This window comes from Entelurus aequoreus, linkage group LG10, assembly GCF_033978785.1.
Source record: "Entelurus aequoreus isolate RoL-2023_Sb linkage group LG10, RoL_Eaeq_v1.1, whole genome shotgun sequence".
NCBI classification, from domain to species: domain Eukaryota; kingdom Metazoa; phylum Chordata; class Actinopteri; order Syngnathiformes; family Syngnathidae; genus Entelurus; species Entelurus aequoreus.
In genome coordinates this window covers 55,933,611-55,960,672 of record NC_084740.1, presented here as the reverse complement: position 1 = coordinate 55,960,672, position 27,062 = coordinate 55,933,611, and the positions used below count along the sequence as shown (strand labels likewise).

The following is a 27,062-nucleotide window of genomic DNA, read 5'->3' as shown; positions in this document are numbered from 1 at the left end:
TCCCGACCAGAAATGCTCCGTGGGACATCACAGGAAATGACGTCAAGTAGCTCAGTCATTAGGCGCAGATAGAGAAAGCAGGAAAACAATGGACGGGAAAAAGCGCTCCAAGGTGTAATAAAGTTCAAAACAAAAGGTATAATCCATCGAATTTACTGAGAGATTTTAGCAGGGTAAAACACATTAAGAACACTTTTACGACCAACCGGAAACATAGCAACCAGGCTAGCAACGCACCTCCTTTACGGCAGCTGTCGCAACGTTCTTAAAACAACCGCAGCACATACATATATATACAACATATCTCCCTTTTTTAACTTTTGTTTTTCTTTCCTTGTAAACAAAACAAAATCACACTGTATATGTGTTGTCTGTCTAATTATAAATAATGCAGACGAGGCGTGTTGGCTGAGTTCTTGACGTTTACTTTCACAGCGTGGCAACATGCAACACTTTTCGGGGCTACCGCGCATGCTCGTAACTCCCGTTGCATGCTGGGTAGTGTAGTTGTTATATTCTCTAGCTCATCACATTTTTCCCCCTATAAAGAAATAATTTTAACTCAATAAAGTGTATTTCTTTTTTTAGCATTGTAACCACATTTGCAAACAACTTTTCTCTTCATAGAATTTTCTTTCAATAAAGAAATAACGTGCAAAAATGTCAAAGCATCATAACAAACAGTTATGTCAAATAGCAGCAGAAGTGCACATTTTGGAAAGCTGTATTATTTCCAGTTTTGTGCCCAAGGGACTGATTTTATTTAACACTATATTATTATTTATACACCTATAGTGATCACAGAGACAGCTTGTTTTTGTGTTACTGTATATATTTGTTTCTCTGAAAAATCCCACTTAATATACTTTGGGTAACAACAGTCAATATTTATTTATTTTATTTTATTTTTTTTAGGTGGGTAACAGTCAATATTTATTTATTTATTAGATTTAATTGTTTTATTATATAATAAAAGTGAGCTTTTGTTAAACCAAATATTGTGTGTTTTTTTCCATGTACAACAACCTATCTGGACTCGATAAGAGAATCGATAAGGAATCGGTTCGATAAGAGGATTCGATAATAGGCTCGAACTCGATAATTCCTTATCAAACATCATCCCTATATGTATGTATGTATGAACATACATACGTACGTATGTATGTATGAACATATGTATGTATGTATGTATGAACATATGTATGTATGTATGAACATACATACGTACGTATGTATGTATGAACATATGCATGTATGTATGTATGAACATATGCATGTATGTATGAACATACATACATATGCATGTATGTATGAACATACATACATATGCATGTATGTATGAACATACATACATATGCATGTATGTATGAACATACATACATATGCATGTATGTATGAGCATACATACATATGCATGTATGTATGAGCATACATACATATGCATGTATGTATGAGCATACATACATATGCATGTATGTATGAGCATACATACATATGCATGTATGTATGAGCATACATACATATGCATGTATGTATGAGCATACATACATATGCATGTATGTATGAGCATACATACATATGCATGTATGTATGAGCATACATACATATGCATGTATGTATGAACATACATACATATGCATGTATGTATGAACATACATACATATGCATGTATGTATGAACATACATACGTATGCATGTATGTATGTACATACGTACGTATGTATGTATGTATGAACATACATATGTATGTCTGTATGAACATACATATGTATGTATGTATGAACATACATATGTATGTATGAACATACATATGTATGTATGAACATACATATGTATGTATGAACATACATATGTATGTATGAACATACATATGTATGTATGAACATACATATGTATGTTTGAACATACATATGTATGTATGAACATACATATGTATGTATGTATGAACATACATATGTATGTATGTATGAACATACATATGTATGTATGTATGAACATACATATGTATGTATGTATGAACATACATATGTATGTATGTATGAACATACATATGTATGTATGAACATACATATGTATGTATGAACATACATATGTATGTATGAACATACATATGTATGTATGAACATACATATGTATGTATGAACATACATATGTATGTATGTATGTATGAACATACATATGTATGTATGTATGTATGAACATACATATGTATGTATGTATGTATGAACATACATATGTATGTATGTATGTATGAACATACCTATGTATGAACATACATATGTATGTATGAACATACGTATGTATGTATGTATGAACATACGTATGTATGTATGTACGAACATATGTATGTATGTACGAACATACGTATGTATGTACGAACATACGTATGTATGTATGTTCATACATACATATGTATGTATGAACATATATACATATATGTTCATACATATGTATGTATGAACATATATACATATATGTTCATACATACATATATATATATATGAACATATATACCTATATGTATGAACATACATACGTATGTATGTTTACGTATGTATGTATGTACATACATACGTATGTATGTATGTATGAACATACGTACGTATGTATGTATGTTTATACATACGTACGTATGTATGTATGTTTATACATACATACGCCTTATGCTTGCTAGCAGTCATATGGCCACGGTCGTTAGTGCCTATGCACCAACCCTTGATGCACAGGATGAAGTTAAGGAGGCCTTTTATGCTGACCTGGACAAAGTTCTATCTGAAGTCTCCAAGGAGGACAAGTTAATTCTGCTCGGAGACTTCAACGCCAGAGTGGGACGAAACCACCACCTATGGAGGGGTACGCTGGGGAGAGAAGGGGTCGGAAATACAAACTCTTAACGGCACACTATTGCTAACTAAGTGCTCGGAGCACAACCTGGTCATCACCAACACACTTTTCCGTCAGAAAACCAAGTTGAAAACATCATGGATGCACCCTCGCTCCAAACTGTGGCATCTCGTTCACTACGTCATTGTCCGCTCTAAAGACCGTCGCCACATCTTAAACACCAGAGCAATGACGACTGCTGCACCAACCACCGCCTCATTCGCTCCATCATGTCCATCCGCACACACACACACACAACACACACCTCCAGTCAAGCAGCAAGCCAACTAGTCAAGCAGTCAGTCTGAGATTTGTGGACGGGGCCCCCCTTTGTGTGGCCAGAGGAGGGCCAGACACAACAGGCCCCTCACAATGGGGCCCCACACTAAACCCCCACACACTGGGACAATGACAGCAGGGTGGGGGTGGATGCTGAGGTTACCCACCTGCACACTTCAGGGAGGACCGGACCCTGAAATGTGTGTGCTTGGGGCACACACACACACACACACACACACACACACACACACACACACACACACACACACACACACACACACACACACACACACACACACACACACACACACACACACACACACACACACACACACACACACACACACACACACCAGGTGTCTTCCTGTAGTGGTGTTGGCAGAAAAGCAGTCACTTAAGACACGTGGAGCGTCTGACCTCAATAGAGCATCTTTGACAACGACAGCACACTTTCTGGAGTATAGAAAAACACTGACATTTAAGATATTTTGATGGTAACTTCATCAAATTAAAACTATAATTCTGTTTGAAATGCATTTTTTGGATTTATTAAAATATGCTACATGATTGGAATGCAATTGGAGGCATTTAATTTGTAGCAAATAAATCTCACTTCAATGACCAGAATGGAGATATTTCCACAATGCAAATTCTATTAAGTGCACAAAGCAGCCACCCTCACACACACACGGAGCGCAAGCTCCAAAAATATTTTAAAAATATAATTAAAAATGCATTCAAATTACTTTTTAAAAAAATATATAAATAGTATGTTCCGTTTTGGGCCTTTGCAGTTGTCGTGGGCTCTTATTTCCAGGAAGGCCATTCCTGTGTTGTTGCACAACTTGCTGCTTTATGAACTCAGCCTTTTGATTGGACGAGCCACCTGTCAATCATCTGCAAGTAGGTTAACCCGCAGGCATGTGCAGAAAGGCGACATTTCAGGGTTATTTTTCTAATAAAATGTCAATTCTTAGCAAGCGGAATTTAAAGAAAAATTAAACATAAATACAGTTATTTAAATAAAAACAGCCACAAGCATATGTATATTGAACTTTTTTTTTTATTGATTGCAACACATTTATGACCACACATTACAAAAAAAATGCACATCAAATATTAAATTGGGCTCAGTTTGCAACCTTGTTGTAAAAAAAAAAAAAAAAACTACCACAAATATGCTTTTAAAAAAATATTACAAATAAGGTAAATGCCACTTTGGATAACCGTGAATCAAAAAAAAAAAAAAACTACATTAAAAAATGTTTGACATAAATAAGTTAGTATAATTTCTCAGTGTTTTTGTTTTTTTTACAATATTATGTACAATGCAAATATGTACACAAACACACGGGTGACTGCATTTCTGAGACAAGCTGGTGTTACTGAGGGCAAAAAAGGGATTTTTTTTATTTATTTATTTTTTTAAAGGCCAACATGAGAATCCTCAGCAGGCTAAACATGATTAGAATATATCAAGGTTATCACAAAGTCAAACTATGTGAAGTCAAACAAAAAAAGCACTTGGCAGCCATCAGTTTGGTCTTGTAAGAAACATTCTGTTACTCCTGTGTGGAAGGAGCCACCCATGAGGACTTTTAAAAAGTGAAACAACCGTATTGAGACCCAATTATTTTTGCTTTTCAACATCTTCCAAAAAAAAAAAAAAGGTACCTCGCACCGTTAGAATAAAGGATGATGTGTGCAAGGGACACAATAATAAGAGCAAAGTCAATCCAAGCGTCTCAAACCACAGGGTGATTTTAAATAGAATAAAATAATTATTTTTTTGTCCTAAGGGAACATAAAATAGTCGCTACATTTTGTACCGTTCTTCACTGCTAAGTTAGGAAACATGAAGGCGTGTGAAGATACACTGTCCAGAATATAGACGGTTGGACTTGTACATACTACAGTTTTTAAATCAGGGGTGGTTTTTTCCACTAAGTGAGGCAGGGGCCATTTGGAATTTAAACAAGGCTAAAAGTCATCCAATAAGCTAGACATAAAAATAAACAGCCTGCATGTCACTTTTGTGCTATTAGCAGTTTCTCTCCTAAAATTATATAAATTCATGTTGTATCTTTATTTTGTCATTGTAGAACAAGCAAATAGCCATAAAGCCCTAAGTGTAATCCAAACTAAAGCGCAAACCCTAACTCTCTAGCTCAGGGGTCACCAACCTTTTTGAAACCAAGAGCTACTTCTTGGGTACTGATTAATGCGAAGGGCTACCAGTTTGATACACACTTAAATAAATTGCCAGAAATAGCCAATTTGCTCAATTTACCTTTAACTCTATGTTATTATTAATAATTAATTATATTTGCACTTAATTGAATGGTTTAAAAGAGGAGAAAACACGAAAAAAATGACAACTAAATTTTGAAACAGTTTATCTTCAATTTCGACTCTTTAAAATTCAAAATTCAACCGAAAAAAAGGAGAGAAAAACTAGCTAATTCGAATCTTTTTGAAAAAATTAAAAAAAAAATTTATGGAACATTAGTAATTTTTCCTGATTAAGATTAATTTTAGAATTTTGATGACATGTTTTAAATAGGTTAAAATCCAATCTGCACTTTGTTAGAATATATAACAAATTGGACCAAGCTATATTTCTAGCAAAGACAAATCATTATTTCTTCTAGATTTTCCAGAACAAACATTTTGAAAGAAATTAAAAAGACTTTGAAATAAGATTTAGATTTGATTCTACAGATTTTCTAGATTTGCCAGAATAATTATTTTGAATTTTAATCATAATAAGTTAAGGAAATATTTCACAGATATTCTTCGTCGAAAAAACAAGAAGCTAAAATGAAGAATTAAATAAAAATGTATTCATTATTCTTTACAATAAAAAAATTAATTTACTTGGACATTGATTTAAATTGTCAGGAAAGAAGAGGAAGGAATTTAAAAGGTAAAAAGGTATATGTGTTTAAAAATCCTAAAATCATTTTTAAGGTTGTATTTTTTCTCTAAAATTGTCTTTCTGAAAGTGATAAGAAGCAAAGTAAAAAAAATAATGAATTTATTTAAACAAGTGAAGACCAAGTCTTTAAAATATTTTCTTGGATTTTCAAATTCTATTTGAGTTTTGTCTCTCTTAGAATTAAAAATGTCGAGCAAAGCGAGACCAGCTTGCTAGTAAATAAATACAATTAAAAAAATAGAGGCAGCTCACTGGTAAGTGCTGCTATTTGAGCTATTTTTAGAACAGGCCAGCGGGCTACTCATCTGGTCCTTACGGGCTACCTGGTGCCCGCGGGCACCGCGTTGGGTGACCCCTGCTCTAGCTAAAAAAAAAAAAAGATTCAAACAAATTTGCTTTTTGGCTCTTTTCCCACATTGTTTTGTAATTGCATATTCAAATATGTGGAGGGCCATTAAAAAAAAAATAGCTGTAGGCCACAAACGGCCCCCGGGCCACACTTTGGACACCCCTGTTTTAAATTGTGCCAAGACTGACTTTTCAGTAAAGAGAACAAGAACAGCAACCAAACTATACTGCAATCCTTCAAGTCAAATCAAAATTCACACCTTAATTTTTCTTTGAAAATAATATTATACAAGTATAAAGGATTTGTTTAGCAAATCATAATGTTTTCTTATGTGCTACATATAGAGAAATATAAATTTAGGTATACACACACACACACACACACACAAAGAAAAGAAGCTAATTGCACGCTGCTACATCACTGCTTTCACAGGCAGTAACTGGAAAAGAAACATTTTGAGTGCCAAAAAAATGTTTGTTTTTGTTGTTTTTTTTGTTATTCAGTGCTTCAACAGCGTCCTCACGGAGAGCTGATATGTTTCTCATAAGATGTGTACTTAATTTCTTCCAAAATGAGATCAAATAAAAATAAAAATGCTTAAAAAATAAAATATCACCCAAATAAAATAGTTTGACCGACACTGACTGAAGACTTTCCAATGTCGGACACGCTTCTTCAGCTCTGGAAGACACAAACACAATCAATGATTAAATGAGCCTTTTTGCATGCATAGAATATCAAGTATAAAAAGACAGAACATACGTACATATACATCAATAAATATATGTAGGAATATCTTCCTTATAAAAAATGCTGACATAACACAGTAAGTTTAAATTGAGGAAAAGTCCAGAACATGTTTATAATTGTTTTTTTTGCATTTTTACAGAAGTTGGTGCAATATAGAACACGAGCCTTGGCATTATTCTAACTACAATGCATGGAGAAGAAAACATGTCTTAAATACTCGTAAACTTCAATTCATGTAATAAAAACTCATTTATAATTCATGACATTTGGCAGAGGGTGTCACTTTAATCAAAATATTGCAAGATCTCTCCAAAAACTACTAACACGATCAAATGAATATTTAATGTGCAAAAGCAGCATGCAACCTTATTACTAGATTACAAGATATTAAAAACAAAGCTAAGCATATTTCTCACCTCGCAGGAGTCAACATGCAAATTAGGAAGTTATGGTGATCATAAACCATTACGAGCTGAAGGCAACATGCACAAATAAATTAAATTTAAGAACTAAAAAGAACATTTAGTGCAGTGACATGAAGGTCAGTTTAATGCTTCAAACCCTGCAGGAACATTCACACTCAACACATTTTGATAATTATGAGGCTGTAAAGTTATGATTATAGTTCTTTATTAGCTCACAAACTAACAACATGCATAAGAGCATGCACATTAATACTAAAATATATAAGTTTATACGTAATATGCAAATTTCAAGGCTGTAAATGATGATTATCCAACGTGCATCCTGAAGGGAACATGTACATCAGGGGTCACCAACACGGTGCCCGCGGGCACCAGGTAGCCCGTAAGGACCCGCCGGCCTGTTCTAAAAATAGCTCAAATAGCAGCACTTACCAGTGAGCTGCCTCTATTTTTTTAAATTGTATTTATTTACTAGCAAGCTGGTCTCGCTTTGCCCGACATTTTTAATTCTAAGAGAGACAAAACTCAAATAGAATTAGAAAATCCAAGAAAATATTTTAAAGACTTGGTCTTCACTTGTTTAAATAAATTCATATTTCTTTTTACTTTGCTTCTTATAACTTTCAGAAAGACAATTTTAGAGAAAAAATACAACCTTAAAAATTTTAGGATTTTTAAACACATATACCTTTTAAATTCCTTCCTCTTCTTTCCTGACAATTTAAATCAATGTTCAAATAAATTTATTCTTTTTATTTTAAAGAATAATAAATACATTTTAATTTAATTCTTCATTTTAGCTTCTGTTTTTTCGACGAAGAATATTTGTGAAATATTTCTTCAAACTTATTATGATTAAAATTCAAAAAAATTATTCTGGCAAATCTAGAAAATCTGTAGAATCAAATTTAAATCTTATTTCAAAGTCTTTTGAATTTCTTTTAAAATTTTTGTTCTGGAAAATCTAGAAGAAATAATGATTTGTCTTTGTTAGAAATATAGCTTGGTCCAATTTGTTATATATTCTAACAAAGTGTAGATTGGATTTTAACCTATTTAAAACATGTCATCAAAATTCTAAAATTAATCTTAATCAGGAAAAATTACTAATGATGTTCCATAAATTCTTTTTTTAAGTTTTTCTCTTCTTTTTTTCGGTTGAATTTTAAAGAGTCAAAATTGAAGATAAACTATGTTTCAAAATTTAATTGTCATTTTTTTCGTGTTTTCTCCTCTTTTAAACCGTTCAATTAAGTGTAAATATCATTAATTATTAATAATAACAGAGTTAAAGGTAAATTGAGCAAATTGGCTATTTCTGGCAATTTATTTAAGTGTGTATCAAACTGGTAGCCCTTCGCATTAATCACTACCCAAGAAGTAGCTCTTGGTTTCAAAAAGGTTGGTGACCCCTGATGTACATAAATACTAAAAAAATACAAAATATATTAAATACATACGAAAAATGTAAGTTTAGCGTGTTTCATAGTGACATTACATGCAAATGAGGAAGTATTGCATTTGTAGAGAACATGTAAACACTAAAAGCTACACATTAATTGAAAAACAACAATAATAGAAAAAGAGAAGGCTGGAGATGAGGAAACATGCAAAGCCTAAAAATACAAGTTTAAAGTTCTTCCGTCTTACGCAACATGCAAATGAGGTGGTTGTCATGCAAGGATTAGTCATTTAAATACCAAAATACACTGGAAATTCAACTTTAAGGCCCTGCGCGGTGACATACCATGCAAACTAAAAGGCTGTTATTCCGAATTATTAGCAAGCTGCAACAATATGCGTCCTGCAAGTCAAGTACATGTTGATAGTGTGCACTCAAATGTGCAAGTTTAACGCTCTGCACGGCGACATAACATGCTGCAAGGTTATTATCCACTAAATAACATGCACAATAACACATTAAAAAGCTCAAACTGCAGCAATGTGGACATTCAAAAAGTGCAAACATTAAAAGCACAAAGCAAGTTGGTTTGTTTATGAAGCTTGATGTGGTTTCTGGTACTTTAGGAGAGTTCATCAACTGTCATCATTTTGTCCATTTCATTAGAGTACCCGGAAAAAGGTTTATTTTTAAGGCCAGAAATAGATATTCACTAAGTATTACTTTCTTTAAAACATTTATTCAGCATTTTTTAACTGTAGAAAGTTGTATGGTTGAAACCGATAACAAAAATAGACATGCTTGTTTTGAAAATGTAATTTTGTTTATAGATTATATGCAATCTGTTGTTGTGTTCCCTAATTGGAGTGTACATAAATGAAGGTGTGTGTTGCTGAGCCCGACCTGGACTGGACCTGCTTTTAAGAACCCTTTAAATAATCTCATTTGATTGACAACCTGGTCTGGTGAAGATAATGTCCTTTATTTATTTTTTTAAAACTAAAAATAAACATTTTCTTTAACAAAAAATAAGCTAAAATTAAATAAACAGTTACATAGAAACTAGTAATTAATGAAAATGAGTCAAATTAAATGTTAAAGGTTAGTACTATTAGTGGACCAGCAGCACACACAATCATGCACTGTATCCCTTATATATTGTTAATATTATTAACTGTATCCCTTGCAGACTCCATTGATATATATTGTTAATAATAATTGCATCCCTTGCAGACTGCATTAATATATAGTGTTATATTGTTAATATTAATAATTGTATCGCTTGCAGACTGCATTAATATATATTGTTAATACTAATAACTGTATCCCTTGCAGACTGTATGGATATATATTGTTAATATTAATAACTGTGTCCCCTTGCAGACTGCATTGATACATAATATAAACAATATATATCCATACAGTTATGGATATATATTGTTTATATTATTAACTGTATCCCTTGCAGACTGCATTGGTTATATTGTTAATACTAATAACTGTATCCCTTGCAGACTGCATTAATGTATATTGTTAATACTAATAACTGTATCCCTTGCAGACTGCATTGATTATTATTGTAGGAAGCAGAATATTAATAACAGAAGGAAACAACACTTTTGGGGGTGGAGGGAGGGTGCACTAATTGTAAGTGTATCTTGTGTTGTTTATGTTGATTTAATAATTAAAAAAAAAAAAAAAAAAGGCACAAGGCATGTTCTCCGTGGTGAAATATGCTAATGATGCATATAATAATCTTGTATTAGTCAACATTCTGCAAGTTAAAAGACTTTGTTTAGTTGTAGTTTGTGTCTTCCGCCCGCAGACAGATGTGCAGGGAAGCAAAGGCCCCGCCCCCCACGTGCGCGCGCACAGACACGTACGCGCCCGAGGGCAGTGTCTGCTGACGTGTTACTACTGCTCGTGCACGCGTCTTGTTTACAACTCACGTAGTGCGCGCGACCTAGGTGTTTCACTCACTGTGCGCGCGCCCTCCAATAGTGCACAAACAAGCGCGTGCATGACAACTTTACTACTACTACTAGTGAACACGCCATTTTTACACCACAACGCGGGGAGTTCATGTTATAAAAAAGGTGGCGAAAATAAAATTTAGAAAAAAAATTTAATTAGAAAAAACTCACCGTCTCACGTTTGCCTTCCCGGGCTGCCGCTGCTCTTCCTGGGCGTGTGTTCAGCCGAGCGACCCCGGCTCGGACACGCGACTTCGGCCCCCGGGCTGCTGTGAGACCTTTTGCTTGTGTTGGAGGGCTCTGCGAAAAATGAAAAAACGGTCAAAAATAATGAAATAATAAAAAATTTAAAAAGGGTGAAAAATGCTGAAAAAGGGGATAAAAGTGTCCCGGTGATAAGTACCGTGACAGGCGGGTCTCTTCCTGCACTGCTCCACCGGCCCACAAGTGGTGGTGCCCGCCGCGACGCAGCTATGATTCCCGGTTAGATCCAGGCGGTTACTCCGCTTCGTCCGCGGCGGCCGAGAGTAGAAGTCGGGCAGGTCGCGACAGTCCAGCCGCTCCCAGTGGATCTCACCGGTGTCCAGCGAGCTCTCCGCGGCGAAGTCGAAGCCCCACTTGGCGGCGGCGGCCTGCTCCATCTCCCGCAGGTGTGCATTTAAATCCCGCTGCAGCTCGTCGTGGTCCACCGAGCCGAAGAGGTTCCGGCAGGCTGACGGCTTGGGGTGCTCCGGTACGCGCGGCTCGCCCCGCTCCAAGGTCGGGCTGCCGCTGGATAGTCGAACATCCGACATGTTTCCCCGCCTCCACCACCGACAAGACACGGGAAAACCACACAAAAAAAGCCGGGAGCGTCCAGTTTTTTGGTGGAAAAAAAACAACAAACCGAACTATCCTTGCTGGGTAATATCCAAAAAATAAAAAAATCGTCGTCTGGGGTGGAAAAACACTTTTATGCCATGCGAACGTCAACAACCGCAGGGGTCGCCTGAGCGTAACTTGCAGCCGCTTCTCGTCACTCTCGGTCGGCCACAAACAGACGAGACACCGCACGGAGGTCCTTCCCCGCAGCCAATATGGCGACTGAGTAAAAACACTTTGCGTTTGAAAGCTTGACAGAGAGTGCTAGAAGGGAGGGCGGGGTCAGAGGAATGATTGACACACGGGCGCTGTTCAAATAGAAGGACGGACGCTCATTGGTTTAAGCATTATGTGTCCGCCCCTTTCTTAAGGTGGACTGAAGGAGTTATGGCAGACCACCGCCTTGTTTTTGTTTGATCATGTTGTCTACACGCTTGTAAAACTAATCTGATGAAATGATGTTTTTGGCTTTGAATAGTCCTTTAAACGCATATCAAAGCCCTGTGCTGTTTAAAGTTGTATAGTCATGCTTTGCTTTGATTAAAACCATCGGAATGCATATAAACCAGGACTGACACTCTTAAACCGTTGTGTATTACTTTCAAATACATTTTTACATTATAATCCCCACTTTCTTTGATTTCTTTGTATGTGGTTTCTGAGAGGATAAATAAACGCCATAGACTCAGCTCTGAATCTATGATCACAACAACATCTTATCAATGAAAATAATCTCTTTAAAAAATTCCACCTTAAAAATCCTGACAAATATAGAAAAACAATTTGGAGGATGTTTGCATCATGCCTTCACATATTGCCTTTGAAATTCTATTAGTATTTATATCTCAGACTCATTTTGTGAGCATTGAAACTGGCACCACACTACATGCAACACAAAAAAGAGATGTTTAAATTAGTCTGCAATAAAAGTATAGAAAAACAATTTGGAGGATGTTTGTCACTTTGAAATTGTGTTAGTATTTAAATATCTTCTTGGACTCATTTTGTGAGCATTAAAACTAGTATCACACTAAATTCTACACAAAAAATTAGATGTTTAAATTAGTCTGCAATAAAAGTAAAGAAAAGCAATTTGAAGGATGTTTGCCACATGCCTTCACATATTGCCTTTGAAATTGTGAATCTCTTTTTGGGCTCATTTTGTGAGCATTAAAACTAGTATCACACTAAATTCTACACACAAAATTAGATGTTTAAATTAGTCTGCAATAAAAGTAAAGAAAAGCAATTTGAAAGATGTTTGCCCCATGCCTTCACATATTGCCTTTGAAATTGTGAATCTCTTTTTGGGCTCATTTTGTGAGCATTGAAACTGGCATCACACTAAATGCTACACAAAGAGATGTTTAAATTAGTCTGCAATAAAAAACAAGATTAACAAATCATCTGGATTACACATATTTTTAAAAGAAAAACAATACCAAAGCCATTAAACATTCTGAGTTATAAGGCGTTCCAGCACTGCTGTTATTATTTTTGCTACAGTGCTGCCCCCTGCTGTTCATCCAGCAAGACTTAAAGGTGACCGGATCATCAATTGAAATGAATTTTAATATCTAAGTTAAAAAAGACACACGTCATCACTGTACAATATTTATACCCAAAAAGACAGAAAATGTGTAAATCACGTCACTTCCACGCACCTTCCTAAGTGATCCACTCTTTCCCAGCCAAGTCCACTGCTTCTTTCCTTTCAGAGACCGAGCCACTTGATGATGTAGAAGTTCTTCTTGCCCACTCGGAGCAGCGTAAGTCCATTGGCGAGGATGTGGAGCTTTGGGATGAGCACCTGCTCAGGTCTGTCTGCCCGCTGGTGGTTGAGCCACACCGCTCCCTCTGAAACCATCCGATACCTGCGCACCAACAGTTCAAAAACTGTTCAATAACAAACATCAAGCAAGCAATACATCCATTCTGGGATGTGGGCACCTTTTCAGAAAAAAGGAAAACTGAGGAAAAAAAGAGGAATATATTTCTTATCTGCACAAAGTGCTGCCACGCAAACCCTGAAAAAACATTTTGAAAATAAAGACTACATTAACTGCAATTGGGTGCATTTTTACACACAATTCTAGCTTTAGATTTATTCTCATCAACCATCTTTTTTTGGGCTGTTTTTGACACTTGCATGTCCACAGAATGTCAAGGTTTTTTTTAAGTACCGTATTTTTCGGATTATAAGTGGCAATTTTTTTCATAGTTTGGCCGTGGGTGCGACTTATACTCAGGAGCGACTTATGTGTGAAATTATTAACATTACCGTAATATATCAAATAATATTATTTATCTAATTCACAGAAGAGACGAAGCAAAATGTCAGCAATCGTCACACACACGTCAACCAATAAGAATTCGGCGGGGGAGGGTCATGGCAGAAGTGCATTGTGGGTCATGGGAAGCTAACTGCTATATCAGGGGTCACCAACGCGGTGCCCGCGGGCACCAGGTAGCCCGTAAGGACCAGATGAGTAGCCCGCTGGCCTGTTCTAAAACTAGCCCAAATAGCAGCACTTACCAGTGAGCTGCCTCTATTTTTTTAATTTTATTTATTTACTAGCAAGCTGGTCTCGCTTTGCTCGACATTTTTAATTCTAAGAGAGACAAAACTCAAATAGAATTTGAAAATCCAAGAAAATATTTTAAAGACTTGGTCTTAACTTGTTTAAATAAATGCTTTTTTTTTTTTACTTTGCTTCTTATAATTTTCAGAAAGACATCCATCCATCCATCTTCAACCGCTTATCCGGAATCGGGTCGCGGGGACAGCAGCTCCAGCAAAGACCCCCAGACTTCCCTCTCCAGAGCAACATTTGCGACTTCCTCCTGGGGAATCCCGAAGCGTTCCCAGGCCAGAGAGGAGATGTAATCCCCCCATCTGGTCCTTGGTCTGGTCCTTAAAAATGATTTTAGGATTTTTAAACACATATACATTTTTACCTTTTAAATTCCTTCCTCTTCTTTCCTGACAATTTAAATCAATGTTCAAGTAAAAAAAATGTTTTTATTGTAAAGAATAATTAATACATTTTAATTTAATTCTTCATTTTAGCTTCTGTTTTTTGGACGAAGAATATTTGTGAAATATTTTTTCAAACTTATGATTAAAATTCAAAAAAATTATTCTGGCAAATCTAGAAAATCTGTAGAATAAAATTTAAATCTTATTTTAAAGTCTTTTGAATTCCTTCTAAACTTTTTGTTCTGGAAAATCTAGAAGAAATAATGATTTGTCTTTGTTAGAAATATAGCTTGGTCCAATTTGTTATATATTCTAACAGTGTAGATTGGATTTTAACCTATTTAAAACATGTCATCAAAATTCTAAAATTAATCTTAATCAGGAAAAATTACTAATGATGTTCCATAAATTCTTTTTTTAATTTTTTCCAAAAGATTGGAATTAGCTAGTTTTTCTCTTCTTTTTTTTGGTTGAATTTTGAATTTTAAAGAGTCGAAATCGAAGATAAACCATGTTTCAAAATTTAATTGTCATTTTTTTCGGGTTTTCTCCTCTTTTAAACCGTTCAATTAAGTGTAAATATCATTCATTATTAATAATAACAGAGTTAAAGGTAAATTGAGCAAATTGGCTATTTCTGGCAATTTATTTAAGTGTGTATCAAACTGGTAGCCCTTCGCATTAATCACTACCCAAGAAGTAGCTCTTGGTTTCAAAAAGGTTGGTGACCCCTGTGCTATATGCTACTGCCATAGATATTAAAATGGATCATTTCTACATTGGCGGTAACTTATAAAAACTGAACAAAAATGGCACCAAAAAGGAAATCATATACTGCAGCTTACAAGCTGGACGCAGTGAAATACGCAGCAGAAAACGGCGATCGAGCAGCAGAAAGAAAGGAAGCGGTGCATACCAGGAGCGACAACGAGGAAGAAGATTTCATGGGATTTAGCGATTAGGAGTGACAGATTGTTTGGTAAACGTATAGCATGTTCTATATGTTAGTTATTTGAATGACTCTTACCATAATATGTTACGTTAACATACCAGGCACCTTCTCAGTTGGTTATTTATGCCTCATATAACGTACACTTATTCAGCCTGTTGTTCACTATTCTTTAGACATTTTAAATTGCCTTTCAAATATCTATTCTTGCTGTTGGCTTTTATCAAATACATTTCCTCCAAAAATGCGACTTATATATATATGGTTTTTTTCCTTCTTTATTATGCGTTTTCGGCCGGTGCGACTTATACTCCGGAGCGACTTATACTCCAAAAAACACAGTAATAATATACTTGCGGTGTTGTGACCTGTGTACAATCATATACCTTCCCGTTGGCTACTAATAAATACACTAAAACTTCAACTGTTTCCAGAACTGACAGTGTTTGGATTTTACTCTATGCCGTTACTGAATAAAGTACTGTGGTACTAATTAATTCAGAACGATACTATACTGCCTTTGAAAAATGCCTGTACTTTTTTTTCCCTCCGCATGCTGCCGTGCGGCGGTGACGTACGAGGTTAATGATGTTGAGTGTATCAAAATGCACACACAGCTTGCGCATACAAGCAAAAATTGCATTTCTAATGGTTAATACTACCGATAAAGGTGGCGCTTTAAAACACGGAAGCGCCACGCTGCAAGCGCTTCTTCAAAACATGCCTCGCCAAAGGTGACATTAAGGTATTACAATCTTTGCTTTTAAATAATCATCCAGACCTCCACAAGTACTTGAAAGGTAATGTAGTTAACCAGGTCCCCTGCTGTGCACATACAGGTATCTAAACGCATGCACAGCTGGCTTGTTGACAATTATTAGCACAGTCAAAACTGCCCACATAGTGTAAACTAATGCTGGTTAAATGACTGAATTGTGTTAAAAATTCATAGTGTGTGTTTTATATTAAACAATGTGTGTTTTACCTGCTACATGTCTTAGCTGTGTACCTTCAGTCATCTTGTTTTTAGTATTCAGTAATGATTTTATTTGTATCTTAAAGCACAGCCCAAAAGGGGCAAACATAAACCATGAAGCATTTAATACTATGTCAACAAAGCTTTCCATTCTATTCTAACCTAATTCAAGGTTATATGTAACATATACAATTGTAAATTGTTCTTTGAGTGCAATTAGAAAAGCCCAGTGTGTTTAATGCCTTTTAATCTTTATTTTAATCTTCTAAAATTGTTCCTTGAGTGCAATAAGAAGCATATGTTAATCGTATAGTAAGATTTTCTGTTAAAATGAAGCCATTAAGGACATTTGTTTGTGGTCCCCTTCATTTTGAAAGGTATCGAAAAGTATCGAAATACCAATATTCTTTCATTGATACCAAAATGTATCGGGACAACCCTCAATTGTAATCATTTAAATATGATTAACGGCAAAGTAGACACTTGTCAACGTGGCGGCTCGGAGATGACAACAAGTAAGCTAGCTAAATGGTTCGCTAACTTTGTTTAGATCGTATTTTTATTTATATGTCATTAAAAAAACGTGGAAGTCATATTTTGACGCAAAAATGAATGTTTACAAACGCAGATTTTTGTGATTTCATGGATATTTCACATGCCTTCAAATACCTAAAAAAACAAAACAAAAGGAACCGCAAAAGTGAGTCCAGAAAATTTTAACCATCTGGGGCCGTACTTATCAAGCTTCTTAGAATTACTCCTAAGAAGTCTGCTAAGAGTTGACTTAAGAGTAAATAAATTATTTGCTGAAAGCTGCACTTAAAAGTTAGTTATCAAGCGTCTTACTCACACTTTCAGCGAAGTGTAGGACTGAATCTTAAGTGTCACACTCAGAGCTGAATTACGACATTAATATGTGCCGTAAACGGAATTTTAGGTGACGTAATTTCTGTGTCCATAGAAATGACCAATCACGGAATGGAATCCGTTGTCTAAGAATAAAGAAATATCTTGGACATTTTTAAGTGGACAATGGGAGTGTATATTTTGACAATAAACTACAAAATAATACAAAACAAACTAGTCCCCGCCGGCACTCACGCTACCGCTCCCTCTCTTCTATCGCCCACACACTCACTGACGTCACTCACCTCACGGCCACACACATACGCTACTGTCATAACATTTTCTTTCCAATTCATTAATTAGGCAACTAATTTGAAACTGGTGTGGGTGGCTCTATATATACTAGCCCACTGCAGACACATGCCGAAATCAACAAGGAATCGAAAAGTATTAAATCTGTGACAAAAATAATATCCGCTCTGTCTAAACGATACCGTTTGATCAGCTGCTCGTCATCAAAAAAAACAACAACATTGTTCCGTTCCCTGAACGTTCGCGCACGTCTCTCTCGCCTCAGCGCCATCCCCTGCTGGCAACTCCTAACCACTTAAGACACCTCTGAAGGTCTCTTAAATATCGTGGAGAGTAGGAGTGATTCTTAGACTTAAGAACATTGATAAAAAGCTTTTATTCTTAAGTTTGAGAGTAGGACTAAATTTCGCAAATTCTCAGGACTTAAGTGTAAAATGGCACTCTAAGAAGCTTGATAAGTACGGCCCCTGGTGTGTGCAGCCAGATAACGAAAGCTAAAGTTACAGTTTTTGTAAATGGAGTCTGGTGAAGACCCGCCTGACGCCACCCTCAGGCTAATATATAACTAACGTGTTGTGAAATGACTGTTTGGCTGGTGCCTTTTGTTATGTTTGGGTCCCTGAGTGCTGGAGCTCTTCAGCCATTTTTGTCGCAAACACAAACAAAATGTATTATTTCGAGTTATTGAAGAGACACACAAGCAGATTTACCCTTTGGGACCCTCTGGGATGGCTTTGACCCTACGGCATGCATCTAAGACAGTGGTCCCAGGTTCTAACAGCAATTCATGGAAGGGGGCTTCTCTGAAGATCTCCTGCAGCTCCAAGTCGCTCATCTCCTCCAAGTCCTGCACGCTGCTGTGGTACAGAGTATTGGTGCATCTGCAAGCACAACAATGGAGGTCAAGGGCCGTACTTATCAAGCTTCTTAGAGTGCCATTTTACACTTAAGTCCTGAGAATTTGCGAAATTTAGTCCTACTCTCAAACTTAAGAATAAAAGCTTTTTATCAACGTTCTTAAGTCTAAGAATCACTCCTACTCTCCACAATATTTAAGAGACCTTCAGAGGTGTCTTAAGTGGTTAGGAGTTGCCAGCAGGGGATGGCACTGAGGCGAGAGAGACGTGCGCGAACGTTCAGGGAACGGAACAATGTTGTTGTTTTTTTTGATGACGAGCAGCTGATCAAACGGTATCGTTTAGACAGAGCGGATATTATTTTTGTCACAGATTTAATACTTTTCGATTCCTTGTTGATTTCGGCATGTGTCTGCAGTGGGCTAGTATATATAGAGCCACCCACACCAGTTTCAAATTAGTTGCCTAATTAATGAATTGGAAAGAAAATGTTATGACAGTAGCGTATGTGTGTGGCCGTGAGGTGAGTGACGTCAGTGAGTGTGTGGGCGATAGAAGAGAGGGAGCGGTAGCGTGAGTGCCGGCGGGGACTAGTTTGTTTTGTATTATTTTGTAGTTTATTGTCAAAATATACACTCCCATTGTCCACTTAAATATTTCCAAGATATTTCTTTATTCTTAGACAACGGATTCTCTTCCGTGATTGGTCATTTCTATGGACACAGAAATTACGTCACCTAAATTTCCGTTTACGGCACATAGTAATGTCGTAATTCAGCTCTGAGTGTGACACTTAAAGGGAAACTTCGTTTTTTTTCAACCTGGGCCCTGTTTTCATAATTTTTTCTGTATATGTGAGTGCTGGATAAAACATTTTTTGAGGTCGCGCCAGTATTGAGCAGGGCAGGCAGCCTCCAGCCCAGCTAACGCTCGTACACAGGGCAAATGGCTCTCGTCAAAATTCGGCCTATAAACATGCATTTTTTTCACACTGACAGGCTCAGATAGTTACAATGAGTGTCCGACAACATACTAGAAAGGAGAAATTAACGTATGTCTCTACCTTTAGCTGGAGATCGCTGTATGTTGTGAGCTGTGTCCAAATCTCACCACGCTACAAATCTCGTTCCGAAATCTCGCGATAACTCGCGACAAAACACCGGTGGAAAAACAGTTACCTGACTGAGGTGAAGAGAGATGACTGAAGTGATTTTCTGTTGGATTACCGAAGACTGTTATTTTAGTTTTATAGAAAAGTTTGTTTGTTTGTCTGTCATGGCTGAATTTTTGCCTGATGTGGACGATTTGATTTGTCGCGAGTTATCGCGAGATTTCGGAACGAGATTTGTAGCGTGGTGAGATTTGGACACAGCTCACAACATACAGCGATCTCCAGCTAAAGGTAGAGACATACGTTAATTTCTCCTTTCTAGTATGTTGTCGGACACTCATTGTAACTATCTGAGCCTGTCAGTGTGAAAAAAATGCATGTTTATAGGCCGAATTTTGACGAGAGCCAGTTGCCCTGTGTACGAGCGTTAGCTGGGCTGGAGGCTGCCTGCCCTGCTCAATACTGGCGCGACCTCAAAAAATGTTTTATCCAGCACTCACATATACAGAAAAAATTATGAAAACAGGGCCCAGGTTGAAAAAAACCGAAGTTTCCCTTTAAGATTCGGTCCTACACTTCGCTGAAAGTGTGAGTAAGACGCTTGATAACTAACTTTTAAGTGCAGCTTTCAGCGAATAATTTATTTACTCTTAAGTCAACTCTTAGCAGACTTCTTAGGAGTAATTCTAAGAAGCTTGATAAGTACGGCCCCAGGTGTCACAAATGCCAGACGGCTGGGTTGACGGACAGGGTTCTGACCTCTTGGCACTCTCCAGACCCTCCTTTCCATGCACCAGCTTCGTCACCTCCGCCGCCAGTCGTTTATGGGCCAGACGTTTAACAGGATCCTCCCTCTGCTGCTCCATCACGCTCTCCACCTCGGCCAGAGGCAGGAAGGTGAACAGTTTCAGGTACCTGCAGAGTTACAGAGACGTACTCTGACACAGTGGGTATGGAAATTATTCAGGCCCCTTTAAATGTTTCACTCTTTCTTTCATTGCAGCAATTTGCTAAAATCAAAAACAGTTCCTTTTATTTCTGATTAATGTACCCCACTTTGAGATAAAAAAAACAAAACAGAAATGTGGACATTTTTGCAGATATATTACAAATAAAGCGTACATTAATGAGAAATAAAATGAACTTTTTTTATTTTAGCATATGGCTGCAATGAAACCAAGGGTGAAAAATGTAAAGGGGTCTGAATACTTTCCGTACGCACAGTATATCAGTTTGAGTCTCCCTCCTTACCCACCCTTCCACGCTGGCGTCGGGCTGCCGTAGAAAATACTGGAAGAGCTCAAATGGCGACGTCTTGTCACGATTGAGCCAAACAGCGTTGCCTTCAGTTTTGCCGAGCTTGTCCCCCACCGAGCTGGTGACCAGAGGGATGGTGAGGCCGTACACCTCCTCACCGCTCATCCTGGAGAGGACACCGTAGAAATACTTTTAACATGATGACTTTAAAGGGGAACTGCACTTTTTGCTCATCTTATACAATCATTATAAGAGACATGACGATGAATGGATTTTTTTTTATTTCTAACTTGTTAATAAAGTAAATAAAAGTCCACTTACAGCGGAGCCAATGGGAGCGCCTCTATTCCGTGTATTATGTCATATTATGCTCCTTCCAGCGCTGTTTTTTTAGGTTATAGAGTTTTTATCCAATCAGAATTCAGCTAACTTATGTTGCCACGCTGTACCAAATCTGCCTTCAGAATCAACAATGTGTGCACTGTGAGTGAACGGACACATACAGTTGATAGATAATAGCCAATCAGATCACGAGTCGTTGTCAGTAAGGCCTTCTAGATGGCCTAAGTTTAGTTATAGTGATGTTACGAGCTAGGTAACATAAGAACTCCATTACCCAGCATGCCACAGCAGGACAACAGGCTTTTGCTTCTTCCTGCTCCTTTTCGAAGGTATTCCTTGTTAAGATGTTTTTGTTTGTTTTTAAATAGTGCTAGTTTGTTTGAAATGAACTTGCTGGAGAAGATTGTGCATAGTATAGTCTTGTTGGCTAAATATAACATATGCAATAAAAAAACGTAGTAAATGTACTTGTGGATGAAGTCATCATATGAAATAAAGAAATTTAGTAAATGTACTTGTGGATGACGTCATCATATGAAATAAAGAAATGTAGTAAATGTACTTGTGGATGACGTCATCATATGAAATAAAGAAATGTAGTAAATGTACTTGTGGATGAAGTCATCATGAAATAAAGAAAAGTAGTAAATGTACTTGTGGATGACGTCATCATATGAAATAAAGAAATGTAGTAAATGTACTTGTGGATGAAGTCATCATATGAAATAAAGAAATGTAGTAAATGTACTTGTGGATGACGTCATCATATGAAATAAAGAAATGTAGTAAATGTACTTGTGGATGACGTCATCATATGAAATAAAGAAAAGTAGTAAATGTACTTGTGGATGAAGTCATGAAATAAAGAAAAGTAGTAAATGTACTTGTGGATGACATCATCATATGAAATAAAGAAATGTAGTAAATGTACTTGTGGATGACGTCATCATATGAAATAAAGAAATGTAGTAAATGTACTTGTGGATGAGGTCATATGAAATAAAGAAATGTAGTAAATGTACTTGTGGATGAAGTCATGAAATAAAGAAAAGTAGTAAATGTACTTGTCGATGACGTCATCATATGAAATAAAGAAATGTAGTAAATGTACTTGTGGATGACGTCATCATATGAAATAAAGAAATGTAGTAAATGTACTTGTGGATGACGTCATCATATGAAATAAAGAAATGTAGTAAATGTACTTGTGGATGAGGTCATATGAAATAAAGAAAGGTAGTAAATGTACTTGTGGATGAAGTCATCATATGAAATAAAGAAATTTAGTAAATGTACTTGTGGATGACGTCATCATATGAAATAAAGAAATGTAGTAAATGTACTTGTGGATGACGTCATCATATGAAATAAAGAAATGTAGTAAATGTACTTGTGGATGAAGTCATCATGAAATAAAGAAAAGTAGTAAATGTACTTGTGGATGACGTCATCATATGAAATAAAGAAATGTAGTAAATGTACTTGTGGATGAAGTCATCATATGAAATAAAGAAATGTAGTAAATGTACTTGTGGATGACGTCATCATATGAAATAAAGAAAAGTAGTAAATGTACTTGTGGATGAAGTCATGAAATAAAGAAAAGTAGTAAATGTACTTGTGGATGACATCATCATATGAAATAAAGAAATGTAGTAAATGTACTTGTGGATGAGGTCATATGAAATAAAGAAATGTAGTAAATGTACTTGTGGATGAAGTCATGAAATAAAGAAAAGTAGTAAATGTACTTGTCGATGACGTCATCATATGAAATAAAGAAATGTAGTAAATGTACTTGTGGATGACGTCATCATATGAAATAAAGAAATGTAGTAAATGTACTTGTGGATGACGTCATCATATGAAATAAAGAAATGTAGTAAATGTACTTGTGGATGAGGTCATATGAAATAAAGAAAGGTAGTAAATGTACTTGTGGATGAGGTCATATGAAATAAAGAAAGGTAGTAAATGTACTTGTGGATGAGGTCAAATGAAATAAAGAAATGTAGTAAATGTACTTGTGGATGAAGTCATGAAATAAAGAAAAGTAGTAAATGTACTTGTGGATGACGTCATATGCAATAAAGAAATGTAGTAAATGTACTTGTGGATGACGTCATCATATGAAATAAAGAAATGTAGTAAATGTACTTGTGGATGAGGTCATATGAAATAACGAAATGTAGTAAATGTACTTGTGGATGAAGTCATGAAATAAAGAAAAGTAGTACATGTACTTGTGGATGAAGTCATCATATGAAATAAAGAAATGTAGTAAATGTACTTGTGGATGACGTCATCATATGAAATAAAGAAAAGTAGTAAATGTGCTTGTGGATGAAGTCATGAAATAAAGAAAAGTAGTACATGTACTTGTGGATGAAGTCATCATATGAAATAAAGAAATGTAGTAAATGTACTTGTGGATGACGTCATCATATGAAATAAAGAAATGTAGTAAATGTACTTGTGGATAAAGTCATCATATGAAATAAAGAAAAGTAGTAAATGTACTTGTGGATGAAGTCATCATGAAATAAAGAAACGTAGTAAATGTACTTGTGGATAAAGTCATCATGAAATAAAGAAAAGTAGTAAATGTACTTGTGGACGAAATCATCATATGAAATAAAGAAATGTAGTAAATGTACTTGTGGATGAGGTCATATGAAATAAAGAAAAGTAGTAAATGTACTTGTGGATGAAGTCATGAAATAAAGAAAAGTAGTAAATGTACTTGTGGATGACGTCATCATATGCAATAAAGAAATGTAGTAAATGTACTTGTGGATGACGTCATCATATGAAATAAAGAAATGTAGTAAATGTACTTGTGGATGAGGTCATATGAAATAAAGAAATGTAGTAAATGTACTTGTGGATGAGGTCATATGAAATAAAGAAATGTAGTAAATGTACTTGTGGATGAAGTCATGAAATAAAGAAAAGTAGTAAATGTACTTGTGGATGAAGTCATGAAATAAAGAAAAGTAGTACAAGTACTTGTGGATGAAGTCATCATATGAAATAAAGAAATGTAGTAAATGTACTTGTGGATGACATCATCATATGAAATGAAGAAAAGTAGTAAATGTACTTGTGGATGAAGTCATCATATGAAATAAAGAAACATAGTAAATGTACTTGTGGATGACGTCATCATATGAAATAAAGAAACATAGTAAATGTACTTGTGGATGAGGTCATATGAAATTAAAAAAAAGGAGTAAATGTACTTGTGGATGAAGTCATCATATGAAATAAAGAAACGTAGTAAATGTACTTGTGGATGAGGTCTTATGAAATAAAACATAGTAAATGTACTTGTGGATGAAGTCATCATATGAAACAAAGAAAAGTAGTAAAAGTAAGAAACATGGTAAAATGTACTTGTGGATGAAGTCATCATACGAAATAAAGAAAAGTAGTAAAATAGTAAAATGTACTTGTGGATGTAGTCATCATATGAAACAAAGAAAAGTAGTAAAATAGTAAAATGTACTTGTGGATGAAGTCATGTCCGGACATGAGGTTCCCCATCTGGTCGCTGCCTCCCAGCTGGACTTTGCAGCCGTAGACCTGGTTGAGGTGGTAGAAGTCGTAGGCCTGGAAGACCTGGTAGGTGAACTCCGTCAGGCTCATGCCGTCGCCGCTCCGCAGTCTGGTCTGCACGCTGTGGCGGCTCAGCATGGTGCCCAGCCGGAAGTGTCGCCCGGCCTCCGACAGGAAGTGGACCACGTCCCAGTCCTTGTACCAGCTGAGGTTGTCCAGCACGGCCACGGTGCCGAGCGCCTTGGAGCCGCCGTGGATGACTTCATGGTTGGTGAACAGCCGGTAAATACTCTCCCGGATGCTGCGCGTGTTCTCCCGCACGGCGTCCGCGGACAGCCGCTGTCGCTCGCTGCTTTTCCCGCTGGGGTCGCCGATCTGCGCGGTGGCGCCTCCGAGCACGGCGACCACGTGATGGCCGGCGCTGCGGAAGTGGAGGAGGCCGATGAGGGCCAGCAGGTTGCCGACGTGCAGGCTGTCGGCGGTGGGGTCGAAGCCGCAGTAGACGGTCTGCGCGCCGGACTGCAGCAGGCCGGGCAGCCGCTGCTGTGCCGCGTCCTCCGGGAAAGACTCCTTCAGGAGGCCGCGTTTGTACAAGCCGTGTAGCAGCCCGCTACAAGCCGGAGGAGAAGGGTGGAACTTCCGCCGCAGTGTGAACGTTAAAGTGGGCGGAATACAAGCACCATGCCGCCGCACACAGAGGCATACTCCCGCCATGTTGGACACTTCTTCGTCTTCTCCTTCTTCTTCATTTTATGGCGGGTCGCAACAATGTCGGAGACGATGCGGGAGCAGGAGGAGAGTAGAGCGTCCTCTGGTGCACTGGAGTTGAACCTAATTACAACCTTAGACATGTTATAAGTAGACGCAGCATTGGCTGCTGTGACGCGAGAAATTGGGCCGCCATCTTGAAGTGGTGATGAGGAGCCGGCGAGCAGCCTAAACTGACAGTTGACAGGTAGAAAACAAAGATGCTAAACTGACAGTTGACAGGTAGAAAACAAAGATGCTAAACTGACAGTTGACAGGTAGAAAACAAAGATGCTAAACTGACAGTTGACAGGTAGAAAACAAAGATGCTAAACTGACAGTTGACAGGTAGAAAACAAACATGCTAAACTGACAGTTGACAGGTAGAAAACAAAGATGCTAAACTGACAGTTGACAGGTAGAAAACAAAGATGCTAAACTGACAGTTGACAGGTAGAAAACAAAGATGCTAAACTGACAGTTGACAGGTAGAAAACAAAGATGCTAAACTGACAGTTGACAGGTAGAAAACAAGGATGCTAAACTGACAGTTGACAGGTAGAAAACAAACATGCTAAACTGACAGTTGACAGGTAGAAAACAAAGATGCTAAACTGACAGTTGACAGGTAGAAAACAAAGATGCTAAACTGACAGTTGACAGGTAGAAAACAAAGATGCTAAACTGACAGTTGACAGGTAGAAAACAAAGATGCTAAACTGACAGTTGACAGGTAGAAAACAAAGATGCTAAACTGACAGTTGACAGGTAGAAAACAAGGATGCTAAACTGACAGTTGACAGGTAGAAAACAAAGATGCTAAACTGACAGTTGACAGGTAGAAAACAAAGATGCTAAACTGACAGTTGACAGGTAGAAAACAAAGATGCTAAACTGACAGTTGACAGGTAGAAAACAAAGATGCTAAACTGACAGTTGACAGGTAGAAAACAAAGATGCTAAACTGACAGTTGACAGGTAGAAAACAAAGATGCTAAACTGACAGTTGACAGGTAGAAAACAAAGATGCTAAACTGACAGTTGACAGGTAGAAAACAAAGATGCTAAACTGACAGTTGACAGGTAGAAAACAAAGATGGTGTTCAGCGTTTTCCTGCTCAAATGAGCAGACTGTTGAAAATAGGAATCGGGGGGATTACTTTTCACAAGTAATATTTAACATTAACATACTATTGGTTGTATTTTGTGAAAAGAATATTAGCACAGAGTTGAGAAGGAGCAAAGATCTTCAATAGTACTGAAATCC

General features: G+C 36.8%; 2 protein-coding genes and 1 long non-coding RNA gene across 3 annotated transcripts in view; 1 reads left to right on the top strand and 2 right to left on the bottom strand.

Moving 5' to 3' along the window:
• Positions 1-13,920, top strand: part of LOC133658818 (uncharacterized) — a 63,837-nt gene extending 49,917 nt beyond the window's left edge. The window contains exon 3 of the long non-coding RNA XR_009827535.1: positions 13,579-13,920. This is a non-coding gene — a long non-coding RNA (uncharacterized LOC133658818). The remainder of the gene's footprint in view (positions 1-13,578) is intronic.
• cdkn1bb (cyclin dependent kinase inhibitor 1Bb) lies at positions 4,234-12,953 on the bottom strand. Its single transcript, XM_062061241.1, has 3 exons — positions 11,403-12,953; positions 11,171-11,299; positions 4,234-7,130 (listed from the first exon to the last, which is right to left on the bottom strand). The coding sequence occupies exons 1-2, from the start codon at positions 11,791-11,793 to the stop codon at positions 11,175-11,177; spliced, it is 516 nt and encodes a 171-aa protein (XP_061917225.1). The 5' UTR covers positions 11,794-12,953; the 3' UTR covers positions 4,234-7,130; positions 11,171-11,174.
• yars2 (tyrosyl-tRNA synthetase 2, mitochondrial) lies at positions 13,462-25,820 on the bottom strand. Its single transcript, XM_062061240.1, has 5 exons — positions 24,999-25,820; positions 21,147-21,314; positions 20,651-20,806; positions 18,634-18,804; positions 13,462-13,734 (listed from the first exon to the last, which is right to left on the bottom strand). Exons 1-5 carry the CDS (start codon positions 25,760-25,762, stop codon positions 13,575-13,577), a joined length of 1,419 nt encoding a protein of 472 aa, XP_061917224.1. The 5' UTR covers positions 25,763-25,820; the 3' UTR covers positions 13,462-13,574.
• Positions 25,821-27,062: the final 1,242 nt, after the last annotated feature.